Here is a 27393-nt window from a genome sequence, read left to right as displayed (position 1 = left end):
AGGAGGCGTTTTACCACGGGGGGGGGGGGGGGGGAGGTTTGAGCCTCGCTGCCTTCGGGGAGCCGTGCGAGGATGCATGGGGGGCACCCCCCCTGCACCCCCCCGTTTGCTTCCAAACCAGGTTTTGGGGCGGCGCCGCTGGGGGATAATAATAAAAAAAAAAGCTTTTATTTCTCTGATAAAACATTTCGGGAAGCGTGGGCCAGTCCGCCTGCTGCTGGGTGTTCCCCAGCTCTCGGCGACCCCGAGAGCGTCCCCATTTGGGGTGTCCCCAGTTGGGGTGTCCCCAGTTGGGGTGTCCCAAATTGGGGTGTCCCCATTTGGGGTGTCCCCTCTTGGGGTGTCCTTTCTTGGGGTGTCACCTCTTGGGGTGTCCCCCCAATTGGGGTGTCCCCTCTCGGGGTGTCCCCAGTTGGGGTGTCCCCTCTCGGGGTGTCCCCGCTCATGGCGTCAGGCACTTGACGCCCGCGTCCTCGGCGTGGCCGCAGTTGGTCTTGCCCCAGCTGGAGAAGCTGCAGCGCAGCAGGCTGTCCTCGGTCCCCTTGCAGGAGACGTCGTCCATCCAGATCCTGCCCGTGCCTGCAAAACGGGGGGGGGGGGGGCGGTGAGACCCCCTCCTCGCCCCAGGTTGGGGGCGAGGGGGGAGGTTCAGGCACCGGGACGCTGCAGCACGGTCACCCGGAGGGGCTGCCCCAGATTTTGGGGGGGGGTTCCCGAGCCCCTGGGGAGGCACAATCCCTCAATTTGGGGGGAAATTCCCCAAAAGACGCATGCTGCTGTCCCCAAAATGAAGCACGCGGGGGGGGCTGAGGGCACACGCCAGAGGGGGGGGCACCACAGTGATGCGCTCCTCCTGCCCCCCCCCCCCAGGACATCCAAACGGGGTGGCACCGAGACGGCGGCACCTCTGGGGTCTCCCAAAGCTGCTGCCGGGGCCACCGGCTCCTGGAGCTCGGGGTGACCCCCCCCCCCAGGGGACCCCACTGGGGGGGCACGGTGACCCCAGCGGCTGGAGAAAGGGTTACAGAGCCCTCCCCCCCCCCGCGGGGGGCCACCGGGGCCAAAGGCCACCGGGGCGCCTGCCAAAAGCGTCGCTGGCGTCGCCACGATGTTTTTAAAAGCTTTAAAAAAAAAAAATGATAAAAACGAATAAAGATAAAACAAAAATAAAAATCTTTTGTTATTCTAAAAAGGAAAAAAAAAATAAAAAGATGAAATAAAAATAAAAAACTTTTGTTATTCTAAAAAGAAAAAAAAAAAAATCAGAAGCCTCATCCGGCTGAAAAACCAAAACCGTGTGGTTCCAGCACCCCCCACCCCACGCCCCGGGGCAACGCGGAGAGCGGCTCCGTGCTCAGCACCGGGGCTCAGCACCGCCTGCAGCCCCCCCCCCCGCCTTGGGGACCCCCCCCCGACCTTGGCCGAAGCGGGCCATGCGGTACACCTCGTCGGCGCCTCGGAAGCCCAGCATCCGGCACACCACGTCGCCGTCCTTCTTGTCCCAGCCGTCGTCGCACACCGTGCCCCAGCGCCGCTCGTGGAAGACCTCCACCCGGCCCTCGTGGGGGCCGGAGCCGTTCACCAGCCGGATCAGCCCCTCCTCGGCTGCTGGGGACAGAGAGGGACATCAGGGGACACGACGGGGGGGGACGACACATGGCAGGGGGGGGGCCACGCAACCGTGCCCCTGAGCGTGCCCATCTCCGGCACTTGGAGAGCCGAGGGGTTGGGGGATTTGGTGGACCAAAAGCCTTCAGCCTCCAGATTTTGCTTGCTTTCAGCAACGCCACCGCCCCCCCCTCCCCGGCCCCGAAGCGGGCTCAGAGTTTGGGCACAGCCCCCAGGCGCTGCGATTTTACCAAACCTGGCCCGTTTGGCGCTTTGTGGGGCCATCTGGGGACGAAGGCGGCCGGTGGGACACCCAGCCCTGCCCCCGTGGTGCCCTCCCCGCCCTCCCCACAGCGGGAGGCACCCGGTGACGCATCCACGGGTGGCTTGGGGACGCCCCACTGCTGTGGGACACGGAGCTGGAGAGGTCCCAGCAGGTCCCCTTGGGTCACCAAGGCCACCCCTTGCCGGAGGGGCCTGCAGTGGCCGTGCCGAGACAGGAGCCGGCTCGCAGCCGGGGGGGGGGGGGGGGCACAAGCAGGTGGGATTTATTCGTGCTCCCCCAAAGCCCCGTTGCATTGCAGCAGCTTGGAGGTTTATATTTAAAGATTTTTTTTTTCCCCAAAAATCAGGGAAAATGTTCCCTACGAAAGCACACTCGCTGGGAATCCGAGGTTCCGCTGGGGACGCGCGGCGGCACCGCTTCTCCAGCGCCAGGAGCTGGGACGGCCGCGCGCAGCGCTGCCCCTCGGGCGGAGATCTCCTGCCTGGTGCTGCAAATCCCCCACCTGCTCCCCAGCGGGTCGGGGGCTGCTCCCTTTCTCTTTCCCCCTGCTCCTGACAGCCCAGCCAAACCACGTGTGTCCCCCCTGCTTTTCTTTTGCTCCCACCAAAAGTGGGCACGGAGCCACGTCGCCGGGTTTTCTGCCCTCGTCTCCCCCCCCCTGCAAATCTCCCCCATCCGTGCCCACCTTCCTTGTGCTGCCCACTTCCCGCTCTCCCACCAAACGCCAGCAATTTAAAAAAGTAAAAAGAGGAACTAAAAAAAAAAAAAAAAAGAGGGACTTCCCACCGTGCCAGGGCCTCGCGGAATCACAGCACGGCTGGGGCTTGGAGGGACCCCTGGAGGTCTCCGTGTCGGTACGGGCACCGTGGCGGCTTCCCGAGGGGTGCAGCTGGGAGGTGCTGACGCCACGAGGGGACTTTGCAGAGGGAGCTGAGAAGATCTCAGGTCTGCAGAGGGTTTGACGTTTGCCCAGCACGGTCACCCCCTTGTGCTGGGACGCGGCTGCCGGAGGGGCTCGGCTCACGTCTGAGCGAGGCGGCCGGCCGAGCCTGAGCCCGTGGGGCTGAGCCCGCGGGGAGCAGAGGGTCTGGGCTGGGAGCTGACATGGCCCTGGGGACCTGCTGCGATGGGTTTCGGCACTGCCAGCAGGCTGGGACCTGCGCAAACCTTTTTTTTTGTTGGATATTTCAGGCTCCGGGTGTGCAGCCCCTGCCCGGCTCGCTCTGTGCGGGGGCACAGCCACGTCCCTGCTGGGCGACACGGGCTGAGCTCCCACGGCCAGAAGCTGCCAGGGCCAGGCTCCAGGATGGATCCAGACCCCCCCAGGCTTATTTTCCCGGATCTGTGCAGGGCACAGGGCTTGTGGATGAGACAGGAAACGTTTCATGCCCTCTCCGAACGGCCCCGCTGGCATTTTGCGCAGCCCTGCCTCGCGCACGGCGCGGCTGCGGGACGCACGGCGGCTCTTGAGTGCCGCGCACCTCCTGAATGAGGCCCGGGCAGAGAAAAACGAGCTGGGACGTCGCCTCCCAGCCCTCGTGGGGCCGTGCCGAGCCGTGCCGAGAAGCTGCCTGGGATCGCCCCAGCGCCGGTGTCCCCCCAGGGCTGGACGAAGCTGCTCGGCCGAGCTCCACACGTGTCCTGACCTCAGCCTCTGCCTCCAGCTGCCAGCAGCTGCTCCTCCAAGCCTGACCCAGCACCGGTGTCCTCTGCTCGCCCAGCGGCATCTCCCCGAAGCAGCCGGGTCTGGCTCCAAGCAGCCGGGCTTCCCTGCTCCCGGGGGGGCTCGTGGCACGCTGCTGGCACCCAGCGCCCTTTCCCCATCTCCACCCCGAGCCCAGGGCTCAGCCCCGCGTCCTCCTTTCCTCCTCCCGCATCCCCGGCCTGCCAAGCACAGCGCGATGCCTGCGCACGTCGGGCGGCACCGCACAGCCTGGGTCCCACGGCCCCAGCACAATTAACGGTCCCCGTAATGAACGAGCTCAGGATTTCCTCGTGCACCAAACCGCCACCAGCGCCGCCACGGCCGCGCTCTGCTCCTGAGCCACCCAGCGCGGCCAAAAGGGAACCTGCTTTCCTCTAGGGAACCTGCTTCGGCGGGGGGGGGGGGTTGGACCCGGTGGTCTCCGGAGGTCCCTCCCAACCCCTGAAATTCTTGGAATTCCGTGAAAAGGACGAATCCAGCAATTGCTCCGCACCAGCAGGGAGGGAGCTGCTGGGGACAGCTGGGGTAGCGGGGACAGTGGGGACACCAGGCCGGCAGGGATGGCAGGGACGGCTCTCTGGGGGGGTTTGGGAGGTGACGGGACCCCCACCGTGTGCTCCTGGAGCCTGTGCGTGCCGGAGGACGGCGAGTGTGTCCCCAGGGAGGGCAGGGATGCGCAGGCAGGGTGCGTGGCCAGGCGCTGCTGGGCTGGGCCGTTCCCGTTAATCACCAGGGCGAGGGCTGCTCGCGCAGCCGCCCTTCCTCCCAGTCAGCCCCCGGCCAGCTGCGGGGCCGTGGAAGCTCAGAAAGCCCCCGGCCCCTCCTCGCAAACCGGTGCCAGCAAGGCCCAGACCTGCTTCGTGCGCCCTGGGGGCTCTGCAAGGGCTGCAGCTGGAGCCAGGGACGCACTCGGCATTGGAGCTGGGGGGAGATGCCCCAAACGAGCTGCTCCTCGTGCTGCAGGGGTGCAGGATCGGACCCCTCGTGGGCTGCAGCCACAGCCCCATTTGTCTGGTCCCATCCACCCGGGTGCAGCTTCCCGGCCCCCTTCCCTCCGCATCGCACCCGACAAACCCCCCAAACGGTCATTCCTCCTCTTTTTCTTCTGCGCCCGTTTGCTTTCGCTGCACCGATTCCTTCCAAACCCTCCAAGCTCCCCCCTTCCTTTCCCCAGCAAAGCAAAAGGAAAAGCCGAAGGGTAGAAATACACTCGAGCGGCTGCGAAACCGAGGGGCTGACTCTTCGCAGCTGCGTCCCGGGACCACGCCGCTCCCTTCGGCTTGGGAGCGAGGAGAAACACCTCCCGTTGCCGCGGGAGGAAGGGAGACGTCCCCCAGGGGCACTTACCCACGTCACCGCCTCGGTCCCCCTTCTCCCCCTTCGGTCCTCGGTCACCTGGGAAGAGAAAGGGCACAGGGCATGAACCTCGTACCGGGGGCCGGCTCCTCGGCGGGGCTGGGGCTCTCGCAGGGCTTTCTCCTCCTCCTCATACCGCTGGGGAAACTGAGGCACAAAGCAGCAGCTGGCTTGCTGGCCCCTCTCCTGGCCCTTTGTGGGGAGCTGAAGCCCAGTGCCAGGGGGCGAGCACCTGGAGAGCAGGGATGCTCTGGCTGCTGAACCTGGAGCCGCTCTTGGGAGAAGAGCTTTCTGCTGGGGTCCCTCTCCTTGGCACTCTGGGGGAGCTTTGGGGCGGAAAAACTAGAATTTGGGGGGATCACAGCCCCTTCTGCCCCGTCCCGAGCAAAAGCCGTTCTGCCCCCTCAGCTTGGCACGAGGTCGATTCACCCTGAGCTGCCCCCCCAGCCGGAGCCGTTTGGGAAAAAGCAACGCGGGGAGCTCAGGACCCCACAAAACTCCCTTAAAACACTGACGCTAACCACCTGCTGTTTCACGCGCCTCTTCCCAGCCCCACCACTGCCACCACGCCTGCCAAAAACACCCCGGGGCGGGTCACTGCCACGTAGCCCACATCACTACGTGTCTCCTGGGTGAGCCCTGGGGTTGCACACCCAGCCCCGCACCGGGGCTGCCAGGGGACCCCCAGCATCTCCCCATTTGCCTCTTTCCATCGGCTGAGCCCCCCCGGCCCTGGGGACACGGGGGCTGCGTTTGGTCCCGCGGCATCCACCCCGTGCAAGGAGCAGAGGCCGAGCCTGGGCCTCGTTCATCCCAAATTGCCATTCCTGCTTTGAACCTGAGCGCAACTTCCCCCGAGCACCCGCAACGCTGGGCCAAGCGATGCCCGGAGCACCCCGCTCCGCTCCCCCAAATAACCGAGCACCCCGGGATAACAGAATCGAAGCCAGAGCAAGGTGCTGGGGCTGCGGGAGGTGCGCAAACCCCGTCAGGGAGGCCTGGCGGTCCCCCCGGGGGCTGAAATGTTCCTCGGAGGAGCAGGGGCCAGGGGCAGGGACCTCGCTTCCTGCCGCAGACCGACTCAGCCGGCACCCAGCGGTGCTGGGTCAAGAAAGCGGCAGTGCTGGGGGGCTCGGCCAGCTGAGCAAACAGGCTGCCTCCAAAACCGGGGATATTTCCGCCCAGCGAGGCGAAATAATGAGCTCAGTTCTCATCCGTGCCACATCTCGGCACCCCGCCCGGTTCCCGAGCAGGGGCTGGCTGCTCGGGCACCCCTGCCTTCAGCCCCCCCGGCCCCGCTCCGACAAATCCTCCCCTCCGGTCTCTGCGTGTGATAGCAACAAACAACACGCACACACACACACACGCCCGGAGATTTCTTATAAAGAAGGAAAAAAAAAATAATATAAAAAAAAAGCACACAGGAAATTCTTGCCCTTTAACTTGGAGGCTCTGGGAAGCCGAGATCGCTCCCCCGGGCAGCCCCAGCTGTGTCAGATGGAGAAAAGCTGCCCGGAGCCTGCTCCGCTGATGGGAACCAGATGAGGATGAGAGCTGCAGGAGAGGGGCTGGATACGCTGCTCGGCTGCACGTGATGAAAAAAAGCAGAGCTCAGCCCCTGGTCACTGCTGCTGCCACCCGGTCACCCCATGGAGGGGACACGGGGCTGCTGTCCCCGTTAAAAAAGCAAGGTTTTTTCACCCCAAATGCTGCCGGCACCCCATTGCCAGAGCCGCCACAGCCAGGATGAGACCTTGGGTCAGGCTGTGCGTGGACGGAGGGGATTAAAGGGGTGCCCTGGGCCCAGCCTGGAGCCCCACCCCATGCCCTGTACCAAGACTTGTGCCATCTTTGGGCTTTTACAAATAGGAGCAGGGCCTCTTGAGGAGCGATTCTGGCTGAGGATGAGGAGGGAAGAGCTGGGAAGATGCTGGCAGGGGGCGAGCCCTATGAGCGTCGTGCCTCCTGCTCCATCCCTGGAGCCGATGCTGCCCGCGCAGCGCAACGCCGGGCTTTGCCTTGCCTTCTCCCATGCTGTCTTCTGGGCTCTTTCATTCCCTCGGTTTTTCTCCTTTTTTTTTTTCCTCCTGTTTTTCCCCTCTTCCCAGCTGTGTTCTCCGCAGAGCAGCTCCCTGGTGGGCAGAGAGCAGCCCCGCGGGCAGCACCGCCGCTGCCTGGGCTCGGCTGCGTGAGCAGCCAGGACTTGGAGCACCCCCACTGGGACGAAGCCCCAGCTGAGCTGGAGAGCACTGGGGTCTGGGGGGGGCGCTCAGGAGAGCCCCTTGTGCTGGTGTCACCGCTGGTCCTACCCGGTGCCTTCCCCCGGCGAGGACTGGGATCTTGCTTGTCCGTTCCCCACTGCATCTGGTTTTTCTGGAGGGCGTAAATTTGGGCACGCGGTGCCAAGCGGCCCCCAGCTCTTCCCGTTGCGGAGGCTCAGTCCCTGCCTTCCCGAGCAGCGTCTCTGTGATCATCCTCGCTCCGAGCAGTGCTGTGAAAGGAGGCAGGGCACAAAACCCGCGCAGCCGATGCCACTGGAGGAGCTCACGGGTCTGCGGGATGCAGCCCCACGGCCGGGCACTGCCGAGCCCCCAGCAAAGCCCCGTTTGCAGCCGCAAAATCATCGTGCTGCCCCCCAAAACCCACCTGAAGAAGGCAAGCTTTTAGGGTGCCGCTGCCTTAACGCGGAGGCAGCCCCAGGAGCCTGCTCCAGGCAGAACCTCCCGCCTGGCCTAAGCCTGGAGCTGAGGACGGGGCTCTCTTTTTGCCCCAAATTTGCCTACGGACCCCCGGACCCCACTTTCGGCTGAGCTACCGCTCTTTCCTCCTAGCCACGCTCCCGGCACGACGCTCCCCGGGGTGGAGCGAAGGCGACTGATTTATGCGCACTTTCCAGACTGACTTTTCCCATATGGAAATGAGGAAAATAATCCCTCGCTGGGGGAATTTTAAGGGAAAATACATCGAGGAGAAGAAAACTGTAAGAAGGGAAAATAACCAGGAGGGGAAAGTAACCAGGAGAGGAAAGGCCATCCCCCAGGATGGCTGAGGGTACTTTTTTTCTCCGCAAGAAAGCGCTGTGCTTTGAGCCAGGGCTTTTGGGGAGAGGCTTGGTGGTCCCCCCCAGGACAGGCTGACGGCTCTCCTGTGCTCGAGAGGGGGTGTAAGCCCCCTGACAGGGGCGTGAGCCTGGTGATGCAGGAAAGCAGCCCTCGCTCGAAGCCTTGGGCTTGGAGCACTGCCTCGCTCCGGGTCTGTTTCCTATAAATTTCAGAGAATCCCATAAACCGTAGAAATTCGGCACTTGCTGCCAGCGTGCTTCGTGATTTATTGGGGAAGGGTTTGGGCGAAGCTCCCTTATCTGAGCGCTCCGACCTCCAGGATTTGGTGCTGGGGCTGCCCTGGTGCAGGGCACGTCGCTCCTGGAGGGGCAGCAGTGGGAGCGTGACGTGGGTGCCATCAACCTCCCCCGTCCAGGAGAGGCAGAGCTGCCATCAGGGCTCGCTCCTGTTATCAGAAGGGCTCTCCAAAAAAAAACCCTTCACTTCCCAACCGCCCTCTGGGCCGGGGTGAGGAAGGAGGGGAGGTTTGGCTGGTGGCTCAGCGTGCCTCGTGTCCAGCGCCAGGAGCATCTGGTGCTGTCCCTGCAGCACTCGCGCCTTTGCAAAGCTTGGGCCAGCACCAGTCTCGAGGGGATCTTCTGACCTCTGGCAGGATGCGGCCGGGCACCCTGACCCACCGCGGGGTGGGAGCCAGGGCCCGGTGCCATCATCCTGGGGCTCGGTCGGGTGGGATTGGGGAACGGATGGGAACTGGAGACCACGCGGTGCTGCGCAGATGTCATCTAACCTGGTGTCACCAGCAGCGAACGCACCTTGGGAGGGCAGCTGGAGCCCGGGCTGGGATGGAGGAGGATGAGGAGCAGCAGGATCCGAGCTGCCAGGCTCAGCGAGCGCCTGCTAACCCTGCGAGGGACCTTCGTGCTGCGGGGGGAGGCACCGACCACGTCCCTGCCCCGGTGCCTCCACGCTCCCAGAGCCAACGCGTCCCCGACCTGCACCACGAGGCACCGGTGGCACCTCCCTGCCCTCCTAACGGGGTGGGGGGGTGAAGATGTTCTCCTGCCCCTGGGCTGCAAGGGGGCTTTGGCTGCTGCGCCCGGCGCTGGAGGTGGGCACGGCGACCCGAACACAACCCTAACCCCGAGCCCTGTCCTGGTACTGACCAGCACCACGGAGATGCTCGGGGGAGCTGGGACCCGGCTCTGAGCGCTTCGCCAAAGGACCTCGTCGCATAAAACTGTGGGAAGGAAGCACGGCAAGCAGCACATGGGATGTCCCCAAAAAGGGACAGCAGGAGCAAGGTGGTGCCGCGTCCCTGGGCAGGGCTCTTCCTGCCTCCCCCGCCCGCCCGGTGGGCGTTTTGGGGCGGAAGGAGGCTGTTTTGGGAGCTGTTACCCATCCCAAATTTAGGCTGCAGCCCGGAGCTTCTTTTAAAAGGTCTCCTGGGCGCGATCCGCCTTGTTGGGGAGGCGCGTGGGCGCTTTCCGTGCTCTTAGCCCGGGTGTGGCGAGGCGCTGGAAAACCACGGGGAGCCAGAAGGGGACCACAAAAAAAAAAAAAAAAAAAAAAAACTGGCACAAATCTGCTCCGAACCCTGCTGGGGATGAGCGTGGGGACCTGCAGGTTTGGGGCTCTAAGGGACATGGTTTAGGGACGTGGTTTAGCGATGGGACTCAGTAGGTCAGGCTGATGGCTGGATTTGGTGACCCTGGAGGTCTTTTCCAGCCCGAATAATTCCACGATTCCATCAAAAGCAGCCTCGAGGGAGGGGATGGTCCCCCTCTGCTCTGCTCTCCTGAGACCCCACCTGGAGCCCTGCGCTCAGCTCTGGGGCCCCCAGCACCAGAAGGACACGGAAGAATTAGAACGAGTCCAGAGGAGGCCACAGAGATGATCCAGGGGCTGGAGCACCTCTCCTACAGACAGGCTGAGACAAGGAGGGGGCGACTTTAAGCTAAAAGAGGGCAGGTTTAGGTCACACATGAGGAGGAAATCCTTCCTTTTGCAGGCTGCCCCGAGGAGCTGGGGGTGCCCCATCCCTGGCAGTGCCCAAGGCCAGGCTGGATGGGGCTGGGGGCAGCCTGGGCTGGGGGCAGGGGTCATGCCCATGGCACTGGGTGGCACTGGGGGGGGGGCTCTGAGGGCCCTGCCAGCCCAAACCGCTCCGGGATTCTGCGATTCCACGTCCCGCTGGTGCCAGAGGCTGGCCCTTACCTTTGAATCCTCGCATCCCGGCTGGACCCGGAGGGCCGAGGTCCCCTTGGTCCCCTTTCAGGCCACGCGGTCCCGGTGGTCCCCTCTCCCCAGGCAGCCCTGGAGGACGGGCAGAAGCAAAGGGGTCGTGATGCAGCGCCGGGACCCCCCCCATCAGAGCCCCCCGCCCTTGGCACCGACCTTTTGCCCAAAGCGGGCTGGGCTTTTCCAAACTTTTTTTTTTGGAATTTTAGGACTTTCCTCTTTTTTTTTGAGGAAGGAAAAGCCCCTCTTAGGAATTTGGGAAGCCCAAGGGGACAGGGGCTGGGGCTTAATTCCTTCTGTGCTGCACCCGGGGGGGGGCAATGAAGAGGGGCAGGAGCTGGCCCTGAGGGAGCTGGGCAGGGGCAGATCCGCAGCGCAACAGGACTTCACAAGGCACTGCTGCTGTGACCGCATCCAAAAAAGCACCGGAGAAAGCGAGGTGGAGAAAGGCCTAAAAATAGCGGCCCTTTCGGCAGCTCCTCCCGAAGGTGAACCCTCCAGGGACTGTTTTGTTTATTCTGTTTAAAGAAAAAAAAATATATATATATATAAAAAAAAAAAAAGGAAAGAAAGCAGACGGTGTATTTCTGACGCTCGTAACGCCCAAGGACAACAGCCGTGAATCTGTCAGCACAAAACAAAAATATCCAGGGGTGGAAGGAGCGGGGGCAGCCGCTCCAGGGAGGGCTCTGGGACAGCAGCCGGGTTTCCACCGCCGTGGGGACAACGGGGCCACCAAAAATGGGGGGCTACAGGGTGCTGAGCCCCCCAGCTTGACGTGGGCCCACCATCAGAGCGGGGTGCAGAATTTGGTCCAGGGCAGCATCCCCGGGTGGGACGGATCCTGGCACCTCTGTCCTGCTGGGAACAGAAAACCCTCGCCGAGGGGGGTCCTTGGCAGCCCCGGTGCCGTCCCCGAGTCCTGGATGCAGACCCAGTGCTTCTAGGGTTGGCCCGAAATTAGAAACAGCCTCGAGCCGAGTCCGGCTTCTCGGGGAGCGTGAGGGTGTTCAGTTGTTTTTTAAATCGAATTTCTCTCAAAAACAATGGTTTGAATGAAGAGCAGGAAAAATAATTTAAAAAAAAAAAAAAGGCATTCTTGAGATTGAAAAAAGCCCCCTGTGGAGAGCCCCAAAGCGTCAGACCCCCAGCACCGCTCTGACGGGCGGAGGAACCCATGGGGGCTGCCCCATAAGGGCTGGGGGCCCCAAACGCCCCGTGGGGGCCGCTCCCCTGGCTTTACACACTCAGGGCCAGGCACTTCCATCCTTACCTCGCAGCCCGGGCAGGCCGGGCAGGCCGGGCTCCCCCTCCATCCCCTCGTGGCCTGGGTCTCCTTTGGGTCCCGGGGGCCCTGCAACACAAGGGGTTTGGCTGCAGTGAGCGCACGCCGGGCCCTCGCTGGCCGCAGCAGCCCTACGTGACAGCGAGGGACGTTGCCAGCAGCCCTCTCCTGTGCTCTGTGGGCTTTGAAGGACAAAAGCGACGCCCATCGACCTGTTCCGCACGCCAGAAACCTTTCACCTCGCAGCTCCACCTGAGCGCGACCCTAAGAGAAAGCCGCCAGTTTCCTGGAATTTCCTCCCGTCCAAAATGTGTGACTTCTCCAGTGAAATATCGTCCAGGAAAATTAAAAAAAAAAAGAAAAAAAAGAAAAAAAAAAGAAATGCATTTTGGAAGTACGGAGATGAGCCTTCAGGAGGGGATTTGCAGCACAGCCCGCATCTCCCCTGGCTGGGCAGGAGCCACCCGCTCTCTGCAACCTCTTTGCGAGCAAGCTGGAAGGCCAAACCGGTGACAGAGCTGCATCCATCAGCCTGCTAGGGGCCAACTCCACCAAGCTGAAAACAATTACGAGCTGAACCCGCTGGAAGAAATTGGACAGAAAAAAAAAATGACTCATGGGATGATAGAAAATAGGGCAGAGAGAGGCCGGAAGGGTCATCTGGTCACTGCCCTGCCACGCCAGGGCGATAGTTGGAAATTGTTAAATGCTGTTTTCCTAGAAACCCCAAAAGCCACAGTCTCGCAGCCGTGCAGAAAGCTCTCAGCCAGCCAGCACTACAGGCGGAACAAATGGGTGCAGAGCGCACCGGCACCCAGGAGAGCTGAGGACGGCAAGGAGGGGGCTTGGGGTGGGAAGAGGGATCTCCTGGGCGGGGGGTGCGGGATCTCCTGCGATGGAGAAGAGCCAAAAACCTCCAGGGGCTGCTCCAGGGGGACGCGGGGCAGGAGCCAGCGAGGCACACACCGTGTGGAGGTGCTGGGATGGCGCTGGGATGGCGCTGGGGTGGTGCTCACCCCTGGTGCACAGGGCCTTGCACAACAGCCGTGAACACTGCGTGTCCTTAAATCCACTCACTGGCCTGCTGGAGTTTGAAAAGCTGAATAGAGGGACAAAAAAATAAATAAATAAATAAAAAGAAATAGGAAGGAGATGAGTGCATGAGCAGGTGGTGCTACGTCCAGCCAGTGACTCTCTCTTCCCTGAAAGAGCACGAGGAGGCCAAGCCCTGCCGGCTCGTTCATGGGAGAGGGGAACAATGTGGTGTTTTTAGGCTGCCCCATGTCGCCCCGTCCCTTCCAGAACACAGAGCTAATGCAGAAATAAGGAATTAAAATAAAGGAATGCCATGAAATTCAGCCCAGGGAGCACTACGGAAGGCAGAGCCTCTCCGAGTGGAGCTTTGTAAAGGTGATGCTGGGTTTGAGGGCAGCAGTGGACGTCTCAAGGCAAGGGGTTTCCCTCTGGCATCTCTCCGGCGTGTCCCAGCCCAGCGGCCCCAGACACCCAGGAGGAGCAGGGAAAGCTCTGCAGGACCCAGGGAAAGCTCTGCAGGACCCAGCCACGCTCCCGGGCTCGGGACGAGCTCTTCCCTCGCTTCTGCACCCCAGCGCAGCTGAGGCTGGGCTGCAGGAAGCCACAAACAGATCCCACCACAAGCAAAGCTGAAAGCAGCCCTGGGAATACATAGGGTGGGAACCAACAAGACAGCATTCCCCCCTTCCTCACCCTGACTTCGCCCCAAGCATCCTTGTCCAAGGGAAGGGGTCCCCCCACCAGCGGGAGCGGAGCAGAAGAGCCGCTGGTCCAGCTCCGACAGCTGCCATCTGCTCTGGCTTTACGGGCACACCGGGAAATAAAAGCCCCACGAGGGCCCCACCTCATCCCCTTTAAGCCTGGGAGGGAGGCGGGGGCTGCCCACCCTTGGCACCCCTTGGTGGGGAGGCTGGAGCCGGCCTTCCTCCCGAAAATCAGCTGCTGCAGTGCAGGCCCCTCATCCTGCTCCATCATCATCATCACCACCATCATTATCACCGTCCATCATCAACGATGGAACAAGGTTTCGTGGAGGATGGCCACGGCCAGCTATCGACCCCTCTGCTCCACGGGAGCAGGAGATGGGGAGAACGTATCTGGGGACGAGATGTGCTGCACTTGTCCCACGTGGGCTTCCCCCAGTGCCAGGGGTCAGACACAGCCCCTGGGGACGGGCTGACCCTGCTGGCTGGCTCTGCAGTGAGCCCTGGCGTCCACCACAGCATCCCCCAGCACCAGCAGCTCCAGGAGACGGACAGTCCCGTCCCCAGGGACAGCGAGGGTGAGGATGGAGGAGCACGGGGGGGCGGCGAGGAGAGGCTCCGTGCCAGCTCCATCCCCACCCCACTGGGCTCAGGGCTTGCTGCTGGGGGCGAAAGCCCCTCTCCAGATGCCCCCTGCTCTGCTCCACCCTCCCGAGCACTGCGGCTGGGCTGCTGGCAGAGTCTGGGGGAGAAAACCTCTCCAAAACCCTCCGGATGAGCACTTTTGTGACGGCCAGATGGAGCCGGCCGGCAGCACGGCCCCATCCCACCCAGCGCGTTGTGCAAGCGGCCGGGGCCGGCGGCGGGGCCGGGCACCCTCCCTGCTGCTGACACTGTTATTTAAGACCTGCAGGCTCGGGCCAAGGTGGCTGCAGCTGCTGCGGAGCCACATCTGTCCCCTCCTGGCTCAGCCGGCGGCCAGAGGGAGGGAGCGCCTTGGCAGCAGCCCCGGCACTCACTCCCATCTGCAAGGCCGGCAAGAAGCACCAGGAAAACGCTCAGCCCGCGCTCGGGGGGCTGGCAGCAGCATGAATTCACCTCGCCCCTGCTGAACCCGCTAACCTTTCTGCCTCCCCGAAGTCCTCAGCCAGGGGCACCAGCCTTGAAAACGCAGCTGGGGACAGGGCTGCCCCGAGCTCCCCTGGGCTTGCTGCCTGCTGCTTCATCCTCGTTGCCCTTGTGCCTCAAATCAGGAGGGTGCCCACGATTTTGCTGCTCCCCCACAGCCCGCCCAGCTGTCCTTGCCCCTGAAGAGCTCAGCCCTTTCCTTTCCCACCGTCCCACCCAGCCCAGCTGCTCCCAAGGCGCGCGGCTCCCTTCCCTTTCTCATTTCGGAGATCTTTGAAGCGAAACCCGCCTGCCCCTTGGCGCAGCACCCGGCACAGAGGCACTGTCCCCTTGCTGCTCCCCAGTCCCATGGGGCAGCTGGACGGGGCTCCAGTGCTGGCATCTCCAGCCCCGTGGAGCTGTCCCCATCCTGGCTGGTGGCTTTGCAGCTGGGGAACGCAGCGACCGCCCCATCCCGGCTGTGCGGCCACCCCAGCGAGGTGGCGACGTGGGGAACGGCCAGAAAGTGCTGATAGCGGCCGGTGGAAATGTCCGAGCAGATGGCTAACCCCTGGCGTAGGGCTGTGCCCGCAAGCTGCTGGTGGGACAAATGGCTGGACCTCGTGTAACAAAGCGAAACGGAAAGAGATGCTTAGCAGGCTATGGTCATTACCAGGGCAACTCTATCATAAATGCCAAAAAAGGGGGTTCAGCAAAACTAGAGTCAACGGTCAAGGGTTAGGAGGGGTGGGTTGGTTATTTGGGATGGGCTGCAAGCGGCAAAGGAGAAGAGCATGGGAAGGGAAGCGTGGAAAAATGGGGCTATGTGGTGATGGGATGGGGGATGAGTGAGGGGACCTGGGGGGCAGCCTCCTGCTCGATCACTGCGGTTAGAAGCAGGACAAAGCCCGCCATCTCTGCTCATCCTGCCTCACCGCCATGGTCAGCAGGGGCCTGGCAGAAGTTTCCTTGGCATCAGTGAGGAAAACCCTGGGAGCTTCCTCCCTCATGCAGAGCATCCAAGGTGATGGAGACACCTGAACCCCACAGAGACCCCAACAGCAGTGCCTGATGGATTTGATGCATCCCAAAGTACCTGAGATGACTCCATGGGGCATCCCCATGCCACGGGGCCCACTCCCAGCACCCCCAAAGCACCACGGACACCCCCTGGCTTCACACCCCGGCGAGGGGAGCTGCTAACAAGATGTCCTCGTCTTACCCCGAATCACGGAGATGTTCCTCAGGGCGACGGAGTGCTCCCAGTCCTTGAGCCGCAGGTCCTCCGTCACGTTGCTGAGGATGGCCAGCTCGTGCTTCAGCTGCTGCTCCATGGCGATGTGGACCAGGCGCATCCGCCGCGCGTCTTCGGTGGCGTTGCTGATCAGCACCTGCAGGTCCTGGATGCGGGCCCGGTGGACGTTCACGTCGTAGGAGAAGGTCCTGTTCATGGCGTCCACGGCCCCGCTGGCGGCCGTCACCTGGTCGCTCAGGCCCTCCAGCCGGCTGCCGAGGTGGCTCAGGAGGTGGTCGTGGTGCTGGAGCAGCAGCCGGCTGCTGTTGCCTTCCACCGAGAGCTTGTACACCTCCTGCTGCGCCGCGTCGCTCTGCTGAGCCAGGCTGTCCCACAGGCTGGACACGGCCCTATCGGTTTGGCTGGCCTGGCTCTGCAGGCTCCAGAGCAGCCCCTCCAGCTTCTGCAGCGACCCCGTCATCAGGAACAAGGAGTCCGAGTGGTTCTGCAGGAGGTCCTGCAGCCTCCAGATGTGATCCATCACGTCCCCCTTCAGCGGGAGGTGCAGCAGCTTCAGCTGCACGTCTCGGAAGCTCTCGTTGAGGCGGTTCACGTTCCCCATCAGCGCCTTCAGGTCCTCGGGGGACGTCTGCGGCCGGGAGACTGCGAGGGAGAGACAGGAGGGGGGCATCAGAAAACCCCCCCGTGGAGATGGGGCCGGTGGAGAGGTGCAGCCCCGCTCCCTCCCACGCAGCCACCCCTCTCTTGGTGGTGGTGGAGGGGAAAGCCCTACACAACCCCCCGGGATGGCTGGGGGCACCCCTGGGCACCCGCCCGGCCCAGCGGTGCTGCCTGAGGGGCAGGGGGAGCCGCCGGGGCTCCAGGCTGGGCCCGGGGCCTCTGGGCCCGGCCCTGGGCACCGCCGAGCAGAGCCCGGCTCCGGCCTCTCCGCACCTCCCTGCGGGTCCTGACGGCCATGGGGGAGCTCCCCCGGAGCCTCCTCTGCTCCAGGCCGAGCAGCCCCAGCTCTCGCAGCCTCTCCTCGCAGCACGGGGGCTCCGGGCCCGGCAGCACCCTGGTACTGACAGACATAAACATCCTCACATCCCAAAAGAGCCATCCTGTCAGTGCACCCTGCTGCACTCCCTGCAGCACCCTCAAAGCGCCCATCCAGCCTGGGGGCATTGTTGCCCTCTGCCTCCCCCTGCATTAAAGCTGGGTCTCCAGCACAGCCTGGGCTGGGGGGGCTCAAAGCCAAACCCACAGGAATAATGAGAAATAAAGGGAAAAAAAAATCACTATTGTTCCTTTGGCTGTGTTGGGGTTCAGCTGGCGCAGCCCCGGCACCATCCTGGCCGCTCACCCGCCCATTTCCGAGGAGGAGGAACCAAAAGAGGACATTTGGTTTGGATTAAAATCACGGCGTCAGCTTCCTTGCAAAAAAAAACAAGGGGAGAAGCGGCCCGAGTGGCCATCACGAGTAGAAATCCCCCCAAAGGCAGGTCCTCCAGTGGCTGAGGGCTGGGACACACGGGCAAGCTCCCTCCCCTTGCATCTGCGGTTATTTGTAAATACAGAGTCGCCCCAAACCCCATAAATAACTTCCAGAAACCATCTCGGCATCCTGAGGCTCTCCTCTGCCCAGCCCTGGCACTGCCACCAAAATCTCAGCGCAGCCACAGCCAAAATCAGCTTTCAGGTAGGGACCTCACCTCCAGCCCTGCAACGCTCCACGTGTGCCCGCACCCACGCACGCCTGCAGCCCTCCCGTCCCCCAAATCAGGGGGGATTTGGGGGACCCCCGTCGGCCACCACATCCAGCAGGACCACGGCGCAGCGTCACAGGGACATCACCCTTGGGACATCTCCGGGCACCGCTCGGGTGCTTGCGTTTGGGCAGCTGGAAACGCGCCGGAGGGCAGGAGGGTGCCTGCGGCCCCATCACTGCCCCGCTGCTCCCCAGCTCCAGGGAACGGGACGGGGAAGGAGAAATTTTGTCCCAGGAAGGGGCAGGAAGCGCTGAGCCAGGGCTTCATCCTGCACGGGGAAACACCCCTCAGGAGGGACGGGAAGGGCTCTGAGTAATCAGGCAGAGGGCCGCACGTGACCCCACTCATCAGGCACAACCGCGGGCGCGAGGCTGAGCCAGAGGAGCAGAACATGGGCGGGTGCTGGTCCCACAACCTCCTCCTCGTTCTGTTGTTTGCAGGAAATCTGGACCTGGGAGCTGGCGGGCGGTTGTTAGAGTCGCTGGGAGCACACACACAAATGCGTGCACACAGCTCGTGCACACACACGCACAGGCTCACAGATACACTAACACACGTGTGTGCACGCAGCAGTACAGGCACAAGTGCACGAAACGTACGCAGCACACACACAAACGCATTCACAGCACATGCACAGTGCAGGCACACAACAAACACACGCACATCTACACGCGCACAGCCCAGCCGCACACCCAGGCACGCACACACACACGTGCACACAGCACAGGCACACTCCCCGCCACGGACACCCAAAATACCAGCCCGCCGCCAGCTCCAGCACGAGGCCTGGCAGCCCTGGGGCTGAGCTAATGGTCCCCGAAGGGCTCGGCGAGCAGCTGCTCCCTCCCCGCTATTGTGTTTTTGGGACAAGCTGTCTTCCTGGCTGCCGTCCCCACCAGCTCCTGGCCCAAATCCCCAGCCTCAGCACCGGGTCCTGCCCTGGGAGCACCCATGAGCTGTTCTAGTCCATCCCAAGAAGAAAAGGATCACAAGAGCCCTACCCCAAGCCCTGCCGGCCCTTCCTGCTGCCCCCCAGGCCAGCTGCAGCCCCCAGCTGCTGCACGGCTCTGTGCTCCCCCCCCTTGCACACATGCCCGTGGTTGTGCACACGCGTGCAAATGGTGCAGCGTGGCCAGGAGCGGTGGTGGAGACGTATTTACAGGCTCCTCCTGAAAATCCAGCGGGCCCTGAACAAGGCCAGCAAAGGAGAGGGCGCAAAGAGGCAGGAGGTGGGTTGGCGTGGTCACGCTGCGCAGTCACAGTGTGATTGAAAAGGAGTGTCATGGGTTTGGCTGGGACAAAGTTAATTTTCTTCGTAGGGGCTCATACGAAGCTGTGCTTTGGGTTTGTGATGCAAACCGTGGTGGTAACACACGGATGGATTGGTTGCTGCAGCTTGCAGGGAGCCAAGCGAGGAGCCCGGGGTGCACAAGGAGCCGGGAGGGGACAGGACCACGACAGCCGACCCCCAGGGACCAAAGGGATGTCCCATCCCAGAGGGCGTCCTGCTCAGCAATAGAAGCTGGGGGAAAGGAGGAGGAAGGACGGGATGTAGGGACGACGGCGTTTTCCCAAGCAGCCGCTACATGTGCCGAGCCCTGCCTTCACTCCTGCCTGCCGACGGGGAGCAGGGAACGAGCTCCTTGCTTTGCTCTTCTCGCACATGCGGCTGTTGTTGGCCTGGTGAGCTGTCCTTCAGAACATGGGTTGTGAACCTGAGGCCATCCCTGGGCTTAGCAAAGGGAGCCAGCACCCGCTCCCACAAAATGGGTGGCTACACGAGGCGAAACCTCCTGGCCATCCCTGCGCACCCCGACACAGGTGCGCACACACACGGGGCAGGCTGGCCAACGGGGTCCTGCTGCGAGGTCCTGCAAGCGTGCAGAAGTGTGCACACACGGGGATGGGGTGCGAGTCCATCGATATGCGTGGTTTGGATGCCCTCACAAAGGCGCCTGGCTCGTTAGCCTCACCCTAACGAGCCCCGCTGCTCTGCGTAGCAGCACAGGGCTGGGTGCCCCCATGCACCGGGGTGGGCAAAGGAGTGGGATCGGCCTCGGATTCAGGCTCAGACACCACAGTGCAGAGCTGTGCACGCAGGGGTATGCTCTGCAGTGCTGGGATTTAACCCAGACCTTGAAAAAAAGCTGAGACTGGAGTGCTCAGGAGTGGTTTGGTGCCATTTTGGGGCACGAGGAGGGCTCAAACGTGCATCCCACTCCCGTAATCCCAAGCGCTGGGTCCCCAGCAGCCGAGCCCGGCTCCCCACAGGCTGCAGCCCCTTCCCCAGGGCGGTGGGGACTGGGCTGGGGCTGAACATCAGCTCCCCCCTGGGCAGCCCCAGCTTTACAAAATCGCCTTTTCCCCTCCCTTTTGGTGCCGGGAGGAGCCGCAGGGAGCGCACACCCCAGGAGCGGGGAGGGGCGCAGGCAGAGGAGAGCTACACATTTCAAACGCGGATATTAAAAGCAGGCTTCATGTAAAGCACCGCGGCTCTCTTGCTCAAAACATCCTGTTTCCTCAGCTCCTAGGTGGTTTAAGGTATTTTTAGCAGTTTGCTCATTTTCCACCCCTTGCCACGGAGCGTGGACGCCTGCCCGGGCCAGCTTCAAACCCACGCCCGCCCCGGCAGGACGCACAGGGCTGAGCGTGCTGCCGGGCACCCGAAACATGGGGTGGGATGGAGGCTGGGGTCCCGCAGGATGAATTAAAGTAAGCTGCGTGTGACCCTTGCCGCTGGTAACCCCCTGCGTGCACAACACCCTGACACCTCTAGAAACCAAGCCTTGTAAGTCCTGTGTGCACGGGTGCAAGTGTGGGTACCTTGCACACTTAGGTGCTTCCCCGGGAGGCTCTTCTGGGTTTTCCTCACATCCCCTGGGCACAAAGGGAGCAGCTGGAGCACAGCAGGGACTGGAAGGGCTGAGAATCCCCCTCTGCTGCTGCTCTTTGCAGGGGGGGTGCCTCGCTAAACGCCACATCTCCCTGCCTTCCCCTTGCAAGGAGGAGGAGGAGGAGGGATGCTGTGCAGGAGAGCGAGATCTCAGCTCCGACAGGTCTGGTCTCTGCTAGCACAAACGGGGACCTCCCACAAGGAAAAAACAAGCCCTCCACGATGAAGGAATGCCCAGTCCCTGTCCGCCGAGGATGCCAGCGGCCGTCGCCAAACGGGGGGATTCCCTCCTGGTGCTTCTCTGCTGGAAGCGCAGCGATGGAAAGAGCTCGGGGTTCAGATGCTGCTCGGAGACACAGCGGCAGGGACGTGAGCTCCGCACCACCCGGCCGAGCAGCATCCCTTGGAGCTGCCCCGCTCCCACGCTGAGGTTTGGCGAACTCAGCCCCAGCCCCAAGCTGTCCGGGAGGGCCCCCTCCAAGCGAAAATCCCTCCGGCGGGCGGCTCTCCCTGTTAGCAGCCCTGCGGAGAGGCGCTGGCAGGCGGAGCGGGTCCCACGGCCCCAATCCATCCATCGCCTGCTCATCCACTTCATCACCACTTATTTCCACCGCCCTGCCGAGACGCCGCTTTTCCTCGGCCAGCGCTTTCCGACGCTCCCCCAGCACCGGAGATTTTTGGCTCTCCAGCTCACAGGGTCTCAGGGCTCGGTCCTGCTGCTCTCCCTGATGCTGGTGCTGGCAGATCCGGGGTTTTGGCGCCCCCAGAGGGGTCAGACCCCCCCCTCGTTCAGCTGCATTTTGCCTCTCCAAGGTTCCCACCCAGAGCCAGGAGGGCGAGGCAATTTTACCGGGGTCTTGCTGAAGCCTGACAGCTGAAATCCTGCCGGCCGCAGGGCTCCAGGAGGGAGGCTTTGAGGATGCCCAGGGCTCCAGCTCTCCCTGCTGTTGTCGGAGGCCCTAATCTCGTTCCTGTTATTGCTGGAGCTGCTCTCAGGCGAGCAGCTGTAGCTCAGCCCAGGACATGCGCGCCTGCCCCGAGCCCTTTGCACAATTCATGGCATCCCCCAGCTCAGGGCTTCTCGGTCCAACAACAACATTAAAACAATGTAACGCAAGAAATCAGTGGGAAAGGCTTCAAAATTCCAGCAAAACCTCCTCTGTCCCTTCCCCAGCCCACGAAAAGCAAAAACTCTGCCCTTCGCAAAAGGCACGGGCTGACTTCACAGGGCTGGCGGCGAGGAGCCCCACAAGGGATCCATCCTGCTCCCTGCTGCAGGAGACCCACCAAAAATCACCCTCGCACCCAAAGGGGCTCACGGAGGGGCAGATCAGCTCTGCCTGGCCCTGGGGAGCACTCGGGGGATGGAGCAGGGAGGTGCTGGGAGGGGTCAACCTGGGAAGGAGGTGGCCGGGAAGCGACGGAGCACCCTTGGGTTTGTTGGGGTGCCCACGGGAGCCACACAGGGGGGTCACAGCTGCTCCGTGGGGGGCTGCCAGGGGTGTGGGCAGCCTCCCAAACCACACAACGCGGCGAGGGGGGGGGAGAAGCCAGCAGCGAAGCCAAGCACACGGGCTGCATGCGCGGGGCTGGGAGCAATTAGAGGCATTCGTGGGCAGCCTTCCCGTCCCTGCCCTCTGGGCTCTGCCCCCGCGCTCAGCAAATCCAGGGAGGGGAGGCAGGAGGGATGCGCTGCGCAGGGACAATGCCCTGCCTGTGTCTGAGAGAGCCTGGGGGTCCTTGGGGGGGTCTCTAGGGGGGGGGGGGTCTGTGCACTGCTGGGACCCTGCGCTGACCCCAGCATCGAAGGCAACACCAAAGCTGCTCCTGGCACGCTGAGTAGAGCGTGGTGAGCTCAAGGTCATGTCGCTGTGCTCCCAGGGAGCCGGAGCAGCCCCGGGGCAGCAGCGGGCTGCAAACCAGAGCAGGCGGCATCTCTGTGGGTGCCGCATCCCGCAGCAGGCGCAGAACCCCCTGGATGCCACCGCAGCGGCAGCAGGAGCATGGTCACAGCACCCCGGAGCGGTTTGGGCTGCCAGGTTTTGGCCGGCTGCCCCATCCCCATCCCAGCCCGGAGGGACACCCCCGTCCCCCTGGAGCATCGCCCCGTGCTCGGCCCTTACCTGCGAGGATGAAGACTCCGACGAGGATGAGGAAGACGAGGAGGTAGAGCCCCAGCACGGCGTACTTCAGCGCCGCCAGCGAGCCCAGCCGGCCGCAGCGCCCGGCCGCCTTCATCCTGCGCCCGGCACCTGGGGACACAGCGCAGCGTCACGGGGGGCTCCGCTCCCACCCAGAGCCACCTCCGAGGGATTTCGGCAGCCCCGTGGCTCAGCACATCTGTGTGTGTCTGCCCCCATCCTGCGTGGGCAGAGATGGGGTGCAAAGGGCCCGGTGGGGACCCCAAGAGGAAAACACCAGCACGGAGGGCAGGGAGGAAGGGGGCGGCGTGCTTGTTTGCTTGTTTCTCAGTAAAGGGCAGGGAAGGAAAGCACACGGGAAGCACATGAAAGGCTCTCTCGCGGTGAGCCCAGCACCAGGGAAAGGCCCTCTGCTTCGGGGCTTCGCACAAGCTCAACAAGGCTGTGTTTTGCAAGAGTCCAGGCAAGGCTGGGAGCCAGAGCCTGGATGGTTGTTACAGCCCGAAATCCTCTCCCAGGCTCGGCTCCTCTGCGAGGGACAGCAGAGGTCCTGGCCGCGGAGGGGAGGCGGGCGAGAGCCTGGCCCCCACACAGGGAAATCCCAAAGCGATGCAACACCACCCAGCGCTGCAGGGCAAGGCTGTGGAGGGACCCGGTGCCTCCATCCCCAGCCCCAGGGCCGCAGCACTGCTCGTGCCGGATGCCTCGGAGCCACCCCGGTGCTGCTGGGTGAGCCCCTGGACAGGGTGCAGGGCGCTGCCCAGAGGAAGGGGTGATGCTAACCCAGCCGTCCCCCCCTGCTTCTGCCAAGGGGCAGCCAAGCAAAGGCACTTCTCCCAGTGGGGTTTCCGGGAGCAGCTGGGAACCAGCAGCTTCCCAGGGGCTGGAGGGCGCCGCCGGGTCTGCGCCCTCACCAGCTCCCAGACGTCCCCGGAGACACCGACAGAAGGAAGAGGAGCAGAGCCCCAAGCTCCCAGCCCCTCGGTGTTCGGGTGCCATAGTCCCAATGCTCTCTGCCTTTTAAGCCCCAAGCACAGCCCTGGACCGCCCAGATCCAGAGCCTGGGTTAATCCAAAAAGGTGACGCAGGTGAGGCATGACAGCCCCAATGCCAGGCCTCCTGGGGAGGGGACCCCCTCCTATGGCCATGAGCAACGCGTCCAGAGACATCCCCGAGGAGCCCCCCCCATCCCACCCACCCATGCCCAGGACCTATGGGGTGCCAGAGGGACAAGGGGCTGGGTTGTCCCCTTCTCCACCTGGGTTGTCCCCTCCTCCATCACATCACGGCCCTTGGGCACCCACAGGCTGTGCCTCCGTCCTGCCCGCTTTCAGGGAGGCTCGTGAGAGCAAAGGGTTACGCTGGGTGTAGAGCTCAACCCGGAGCCGTTTTGGGGCTGAGGGAGGCTCGTCCAGGCTCAAAAATGACAAAAACCACTCGAGGTCAGGCTGGCTGACCCCTGGGCCCCGTGGGAAGCCGGGTCTGAGGGCGCCCGGAGCAGCAGAAGGTGCAGGGCAGGGCCCCGCAGCCTCCCCCCGCCAATGTGCAACTCATTACCCGCATGCGGTTCCCATTTGCTGCTCGGGGCGTGCTGTCACCGGCCAAACAGATGGAGCCGAGGGTTTCATAATGAGGAAAGCTGCAATATTTTTCTGACATTAACACTTATATCAGGTCCTGGGAGACTCCGGGAGGAGCTGGCCCCGCGCCCCGAACCACCCACTCCTCCCTGCCTGCGCTCGCCGAGCCCGGCTTTCACAACACGGCGCTCCGAGCAGCCCAGGGGTGTGCTCCGGCCGGTAACCAAGGGGAAAAGCAAATATTTCTCCCCTGCCCACCCCCAGGGGAGCCAGGCTGCGGTTTGCCCGGCCGCAGAAGGAGGTGGGGGCCGAGAGCAGGCAGGGCTCGCCCCCAGCCCTGGGGTTGCTGCCCCGGGTGTGGGAGCAGAGGGTGCTGGGCTCGCACCCAGGCTGCAGCATCTGTCCTCACCCCGATGCTGAGCATTCCCCTGAGATCCATCCCCGTGGGCTCAGGGCTGGCTTTGCCCCTTGCCCGGGCATCATCCGGGGCAAGGGCTCCGCTGGGGCGGTCCCCGGAGCAGGGCTGTGGGGGAGCCTTGTGGGGTGACAGCGAGTCTGGGGACATCGAGTCTCGGCTTTCATTGGCACTGGAAATCCGCCCTGTGGACCCACAGCTGTCCCCAGCCCCGGGGTCCTCAGCCCCAGTAACGTCACGCCTCTGCTTGCAATAAGCACCGCGAGTCACCTGCACCACGCGAGCATCCAAAAAGCAATTTGGCAGGGGCTGGGTGTTCCCAGCCCTCCCAGTGCCTGGACGCAGCCTGTCCTGGGCTCCCCATCACACCCTGGGGATGCCCCACGTGCCACGGTCCAGTGCGTGAGCCTGGCAAGGCGAGACCCCCATCCCCACGTAGCTGTGCCTGGGGGGCACGGCGCTGCTGGGAGCCCCACCAGAACAAGCCTGGTTTGGCTGGCAGCCCCCAGATGGTTTCTGAGTGAAGCTGCCAGCCAAGGGGACCTCCTGGCAGCCAAGGGGACCTCTCCCACCTCCGCTTCAGCACCAGCCTCTGCCCACCCTGCCTGCAGAGGCCTCGTGAAAGATTCCTGGAGGGAGGCTGGGTAAATGCTGTGGTTTGCATCCCTGCTCTGTCTCACTCAGGGGGGTTGTTCCAGGGTACAAGATCTCCTGGCGGGGACTGAGCCAGGATGGAGTGCAACACAGACACCACTTCACAGGCCACGAAGAAAGGAAAAGCACTCAGCAAGGCCACGGTGGAGGCAGAGGCCAGCTAAGAAGTGAGAAATGCAGGCAGGTCCCACCGTGCCCTGGTGCTACCGTCCCCATCGTGGGGCATCTCTGGACAAGAGCACACGCATGAGACACAGAGCTTGGAGGAAAAAAAGTCAACCTTCAGCAAGGAAAGCAGCTTTTCTGGAGCAGTGGAGGAACCCTGGGCAGTGGAGGAACCAAGTGAGACCCTGCATGCCCTGAGAGGCCGACGGTGCTCTGGCTGTGCCCATCGGGCAGAGGGGTGGATAAGCAGGAGAGGAGGCACGGGGACCTGTGTTTCCCTGGGCATTTCTCCCACAGGGGCTCTGCCAGAAGAGAAGTTTCCTGCTCTGCGACACGCATCCACCAGGGACACAGCGCCCTGACCCCAGGCTTGCCCACCAGCAGCCCCCTCCAGGCGCAGGGACCGCTCCTCGGCTCTGGTTCCCTGGGACCCACAGATCCTAAGCCAGGCCAGATGCTTTTGCATTTGTCCCACGCAGGGACAACTTGCTGAGCTGCTCCCCAGGTGAGCCAAGCCCCCACGTGCCCCCCAGGAGCTCTCTGGGATCGTGCCACCGGGTTCGAGCCCGCAGAGGGAACAGTCAGCACGCCCGGACTCACCGTCCTCGCAGAGGTTCAGTTTGGAGAGGTTCCTTCCCTCGAAGGGCTCCTCGAAGGTGGAGCCGTTCTCCCTCTCGCCGAAGGTGTGGAGGTACATGGCCTTGTTCTCCATCCTCCTGCCGCCTGCGGGGCAGAGCAGGCAGGTGAGGCGCTTGGCGGCCGTGCCACGTCCTGACCCAGCTCCAGCAGCACAGCCCGGGCTGGAGCAGGGGACCCCGACCTGCTGCCGGGGGACCTCTCGTGGGGCAGAGGTGGCCACATCTCAGTGTGAGGTTGCCAATGGCCCAGGCTGGGCTTGGAGGCACCCCAAGCAAGAGCCAAACCCCACAGGGAGAAGCCATGGGCTAGCTCAGCAGCAGCTGGCAGCCCGATGAAATGCCCACCACCAATGCAGACCCCTGGCTTGGGGGGATGAGGAGGGGCACCCACCACCCACGAGGGGCACCCACCACCCATGAGGGGCACCCAGCACACCCCCCGTGCTCCCCCACAGGGCTTGGGGTGCCCCCACACCCCCACCACCTCTAGCAGCACGCAGTACCCCAGCACCCCGACTCTGCTCCGGGGTCAGGAGGCTGCAGCTCAGCACCTACCATGGGGGGGTCCTAACAGCACCTGCCATGGGGGGGGGGGGCAGCCCCCCGCGCCCCCATCCCTGCATTGCTCTGCTGCTGAAGGATTTAAAGCTGCCCACCGGCCCTGCCAGGCTGGCTCAGCTGAGCACCCCCAGACCCGCTCCCCGCACCCCCACATCGGTGCCATGCTCTGTTGACCCCCCCCCTCCAACTGGGGGGGGAGCCGGGGGGCTCCGGCATCACCACCCCGACCCCACGCGTGACCGGGGGGTGAGGAGGGGGGGCAGCGAGCACGGGGGGCGACCCCCGGGGGTCTCGGAGGGATGCTCGGGGGATGCGCCAGAGGCTCGGGGAAGGCAGCGACCCCCGCGCAGCCCCCCGGGGCGCGCAGCAGCAGGCGGGGGGGGTCCATCCCCGCACGCCCCCCGCCCAGCCCAGCCCCGCCGCCTCCCCCCCGCGACTCACCGGGGGCCGAGCCCCGCAGCCCCCCGCAGCCCCTCTCAAGCCCGGCGCTGCGCGGCGGTGGCGGGGACGGGCGAGGACCCCCCAGCCCCAGGCGGGGCGGCCCCGAGCTCCCCCCCCCGGCAGCCCCCCATGGGCTCCCCGGGGCCGGCAGCGGCTGCGGGAGGCGGCGGAGCTGAAGCCGGAGCAGCGGGGCCGGGAGCTTTTTGTAGGCGAGGGGGCGGGAGGGGGGGCGCCGGGCTCCGCACGCCCCCGCGGGGCCGTCCCCGCCCCGGGGCGGGGGAGACGGGGACGGGCTGGGTGGGGTGGGGGGAAGGCAGGGCTTGGGGGGACTGGGGGCAGGCAGAGCCTTGGGAGGGGTACGGCTGGGGGCTGCGGAGCTGCTCCGGGCTGTGGCACTGGGCTATGTCACTGTCCTGGGCTATGGCACTGTGCTATGGCATTGTCCCGGGCTGTGGCACTGTGCTGTGGCACTGCTCCGGGCTATGGCACTGTGCTATGGCACTGCTCTGGGCCATG

The 27393-nt window shown here is 63.8% G+C and overlaps 1 protein-coding gene across 2 annotated transcripts; it reads right to left on the bottom strand.

Annotated features, from left to right (window-relative positions):
- Positions 1-139: 139 nt before the first annotated feature.
- SCARA5 (scavenger receptor class A member 5) lies at positions 140-27096 on the bottom strand. Of its 2 annotated transcripts, none has more exons than XM_083830544.1 (9): positions 26878-27096; positions 25838-25960; positions 22406-22534; positions 15609-16283; positions 11529-11609; positions 10232-10330; positions 4947-4994; positions 1417-1608; positions 140-579 (listed from the first exon to the last, which is right to left on the bottom strand). In XM_083830544.1, exons 2-9 carry the CDS (start codon positions 25947-25949, stop codon positions 443-445), a joined length of 1473 nt encoding a protein of 490 aa, XP_083686670.1. In that variant the 5' UTR covers positions 25950-25960; positions 26878-27096; the 3' UTR covers positions 140-442. The 2 variants fall into 2 exon arrangements, with proteins under 2 accessions (XP_083686670.1, XP_083686669.1); XM_083830543.1 differs by having other exon boundaries at positions 1417-1605; positions 26878-27011.
- Positions 27097-27393: the final 297 nt, after the last annotated feature.

The sequence above is a fragment of the Anser anser genome (genome assembly GCF_964211835.1).
Source record: "Anser anser genome assembly, chromosome: 3".
Lineage (NCBI taxonomy): Eukaryota > Metazoa > Chordata > Aves > Anseriformes > Anatidae > Anser > Anser anser.
Note: the sequence above shows the minus strand (reverse complement) of the source record. Positions and strands in the feature narration are given on the sequence as shown.

What these genes read in the sequence shown, in the direction of transcription:
- SCARA5 (XM_083830544.1), bottom strand. Translation starts at nt 25,949, where the DNA reads ATGGAGAACAAGGCCATGTACCTCCACACCTTCGGCGAGAGGGAGAAC. An exon ending in CGGAGTCTTCATCCTCGCAG is followed by an intron (nt 16,284 to 22,405) that starts GTAAGGGCCGAG and finishes TCTCCCTCGCAG; the next exon opens with TCTCCCGGCCGCAGACGTCC. An exon ending in GGACCGAGGCGGTGACGTGG is followed by an intron (nt 1,609 to 4,946) that starts GTAAGTGCCCCT and finishes CTCTGTCCCCAG; the next exon opens with CAGCCGAGGAGGGGCTGATC.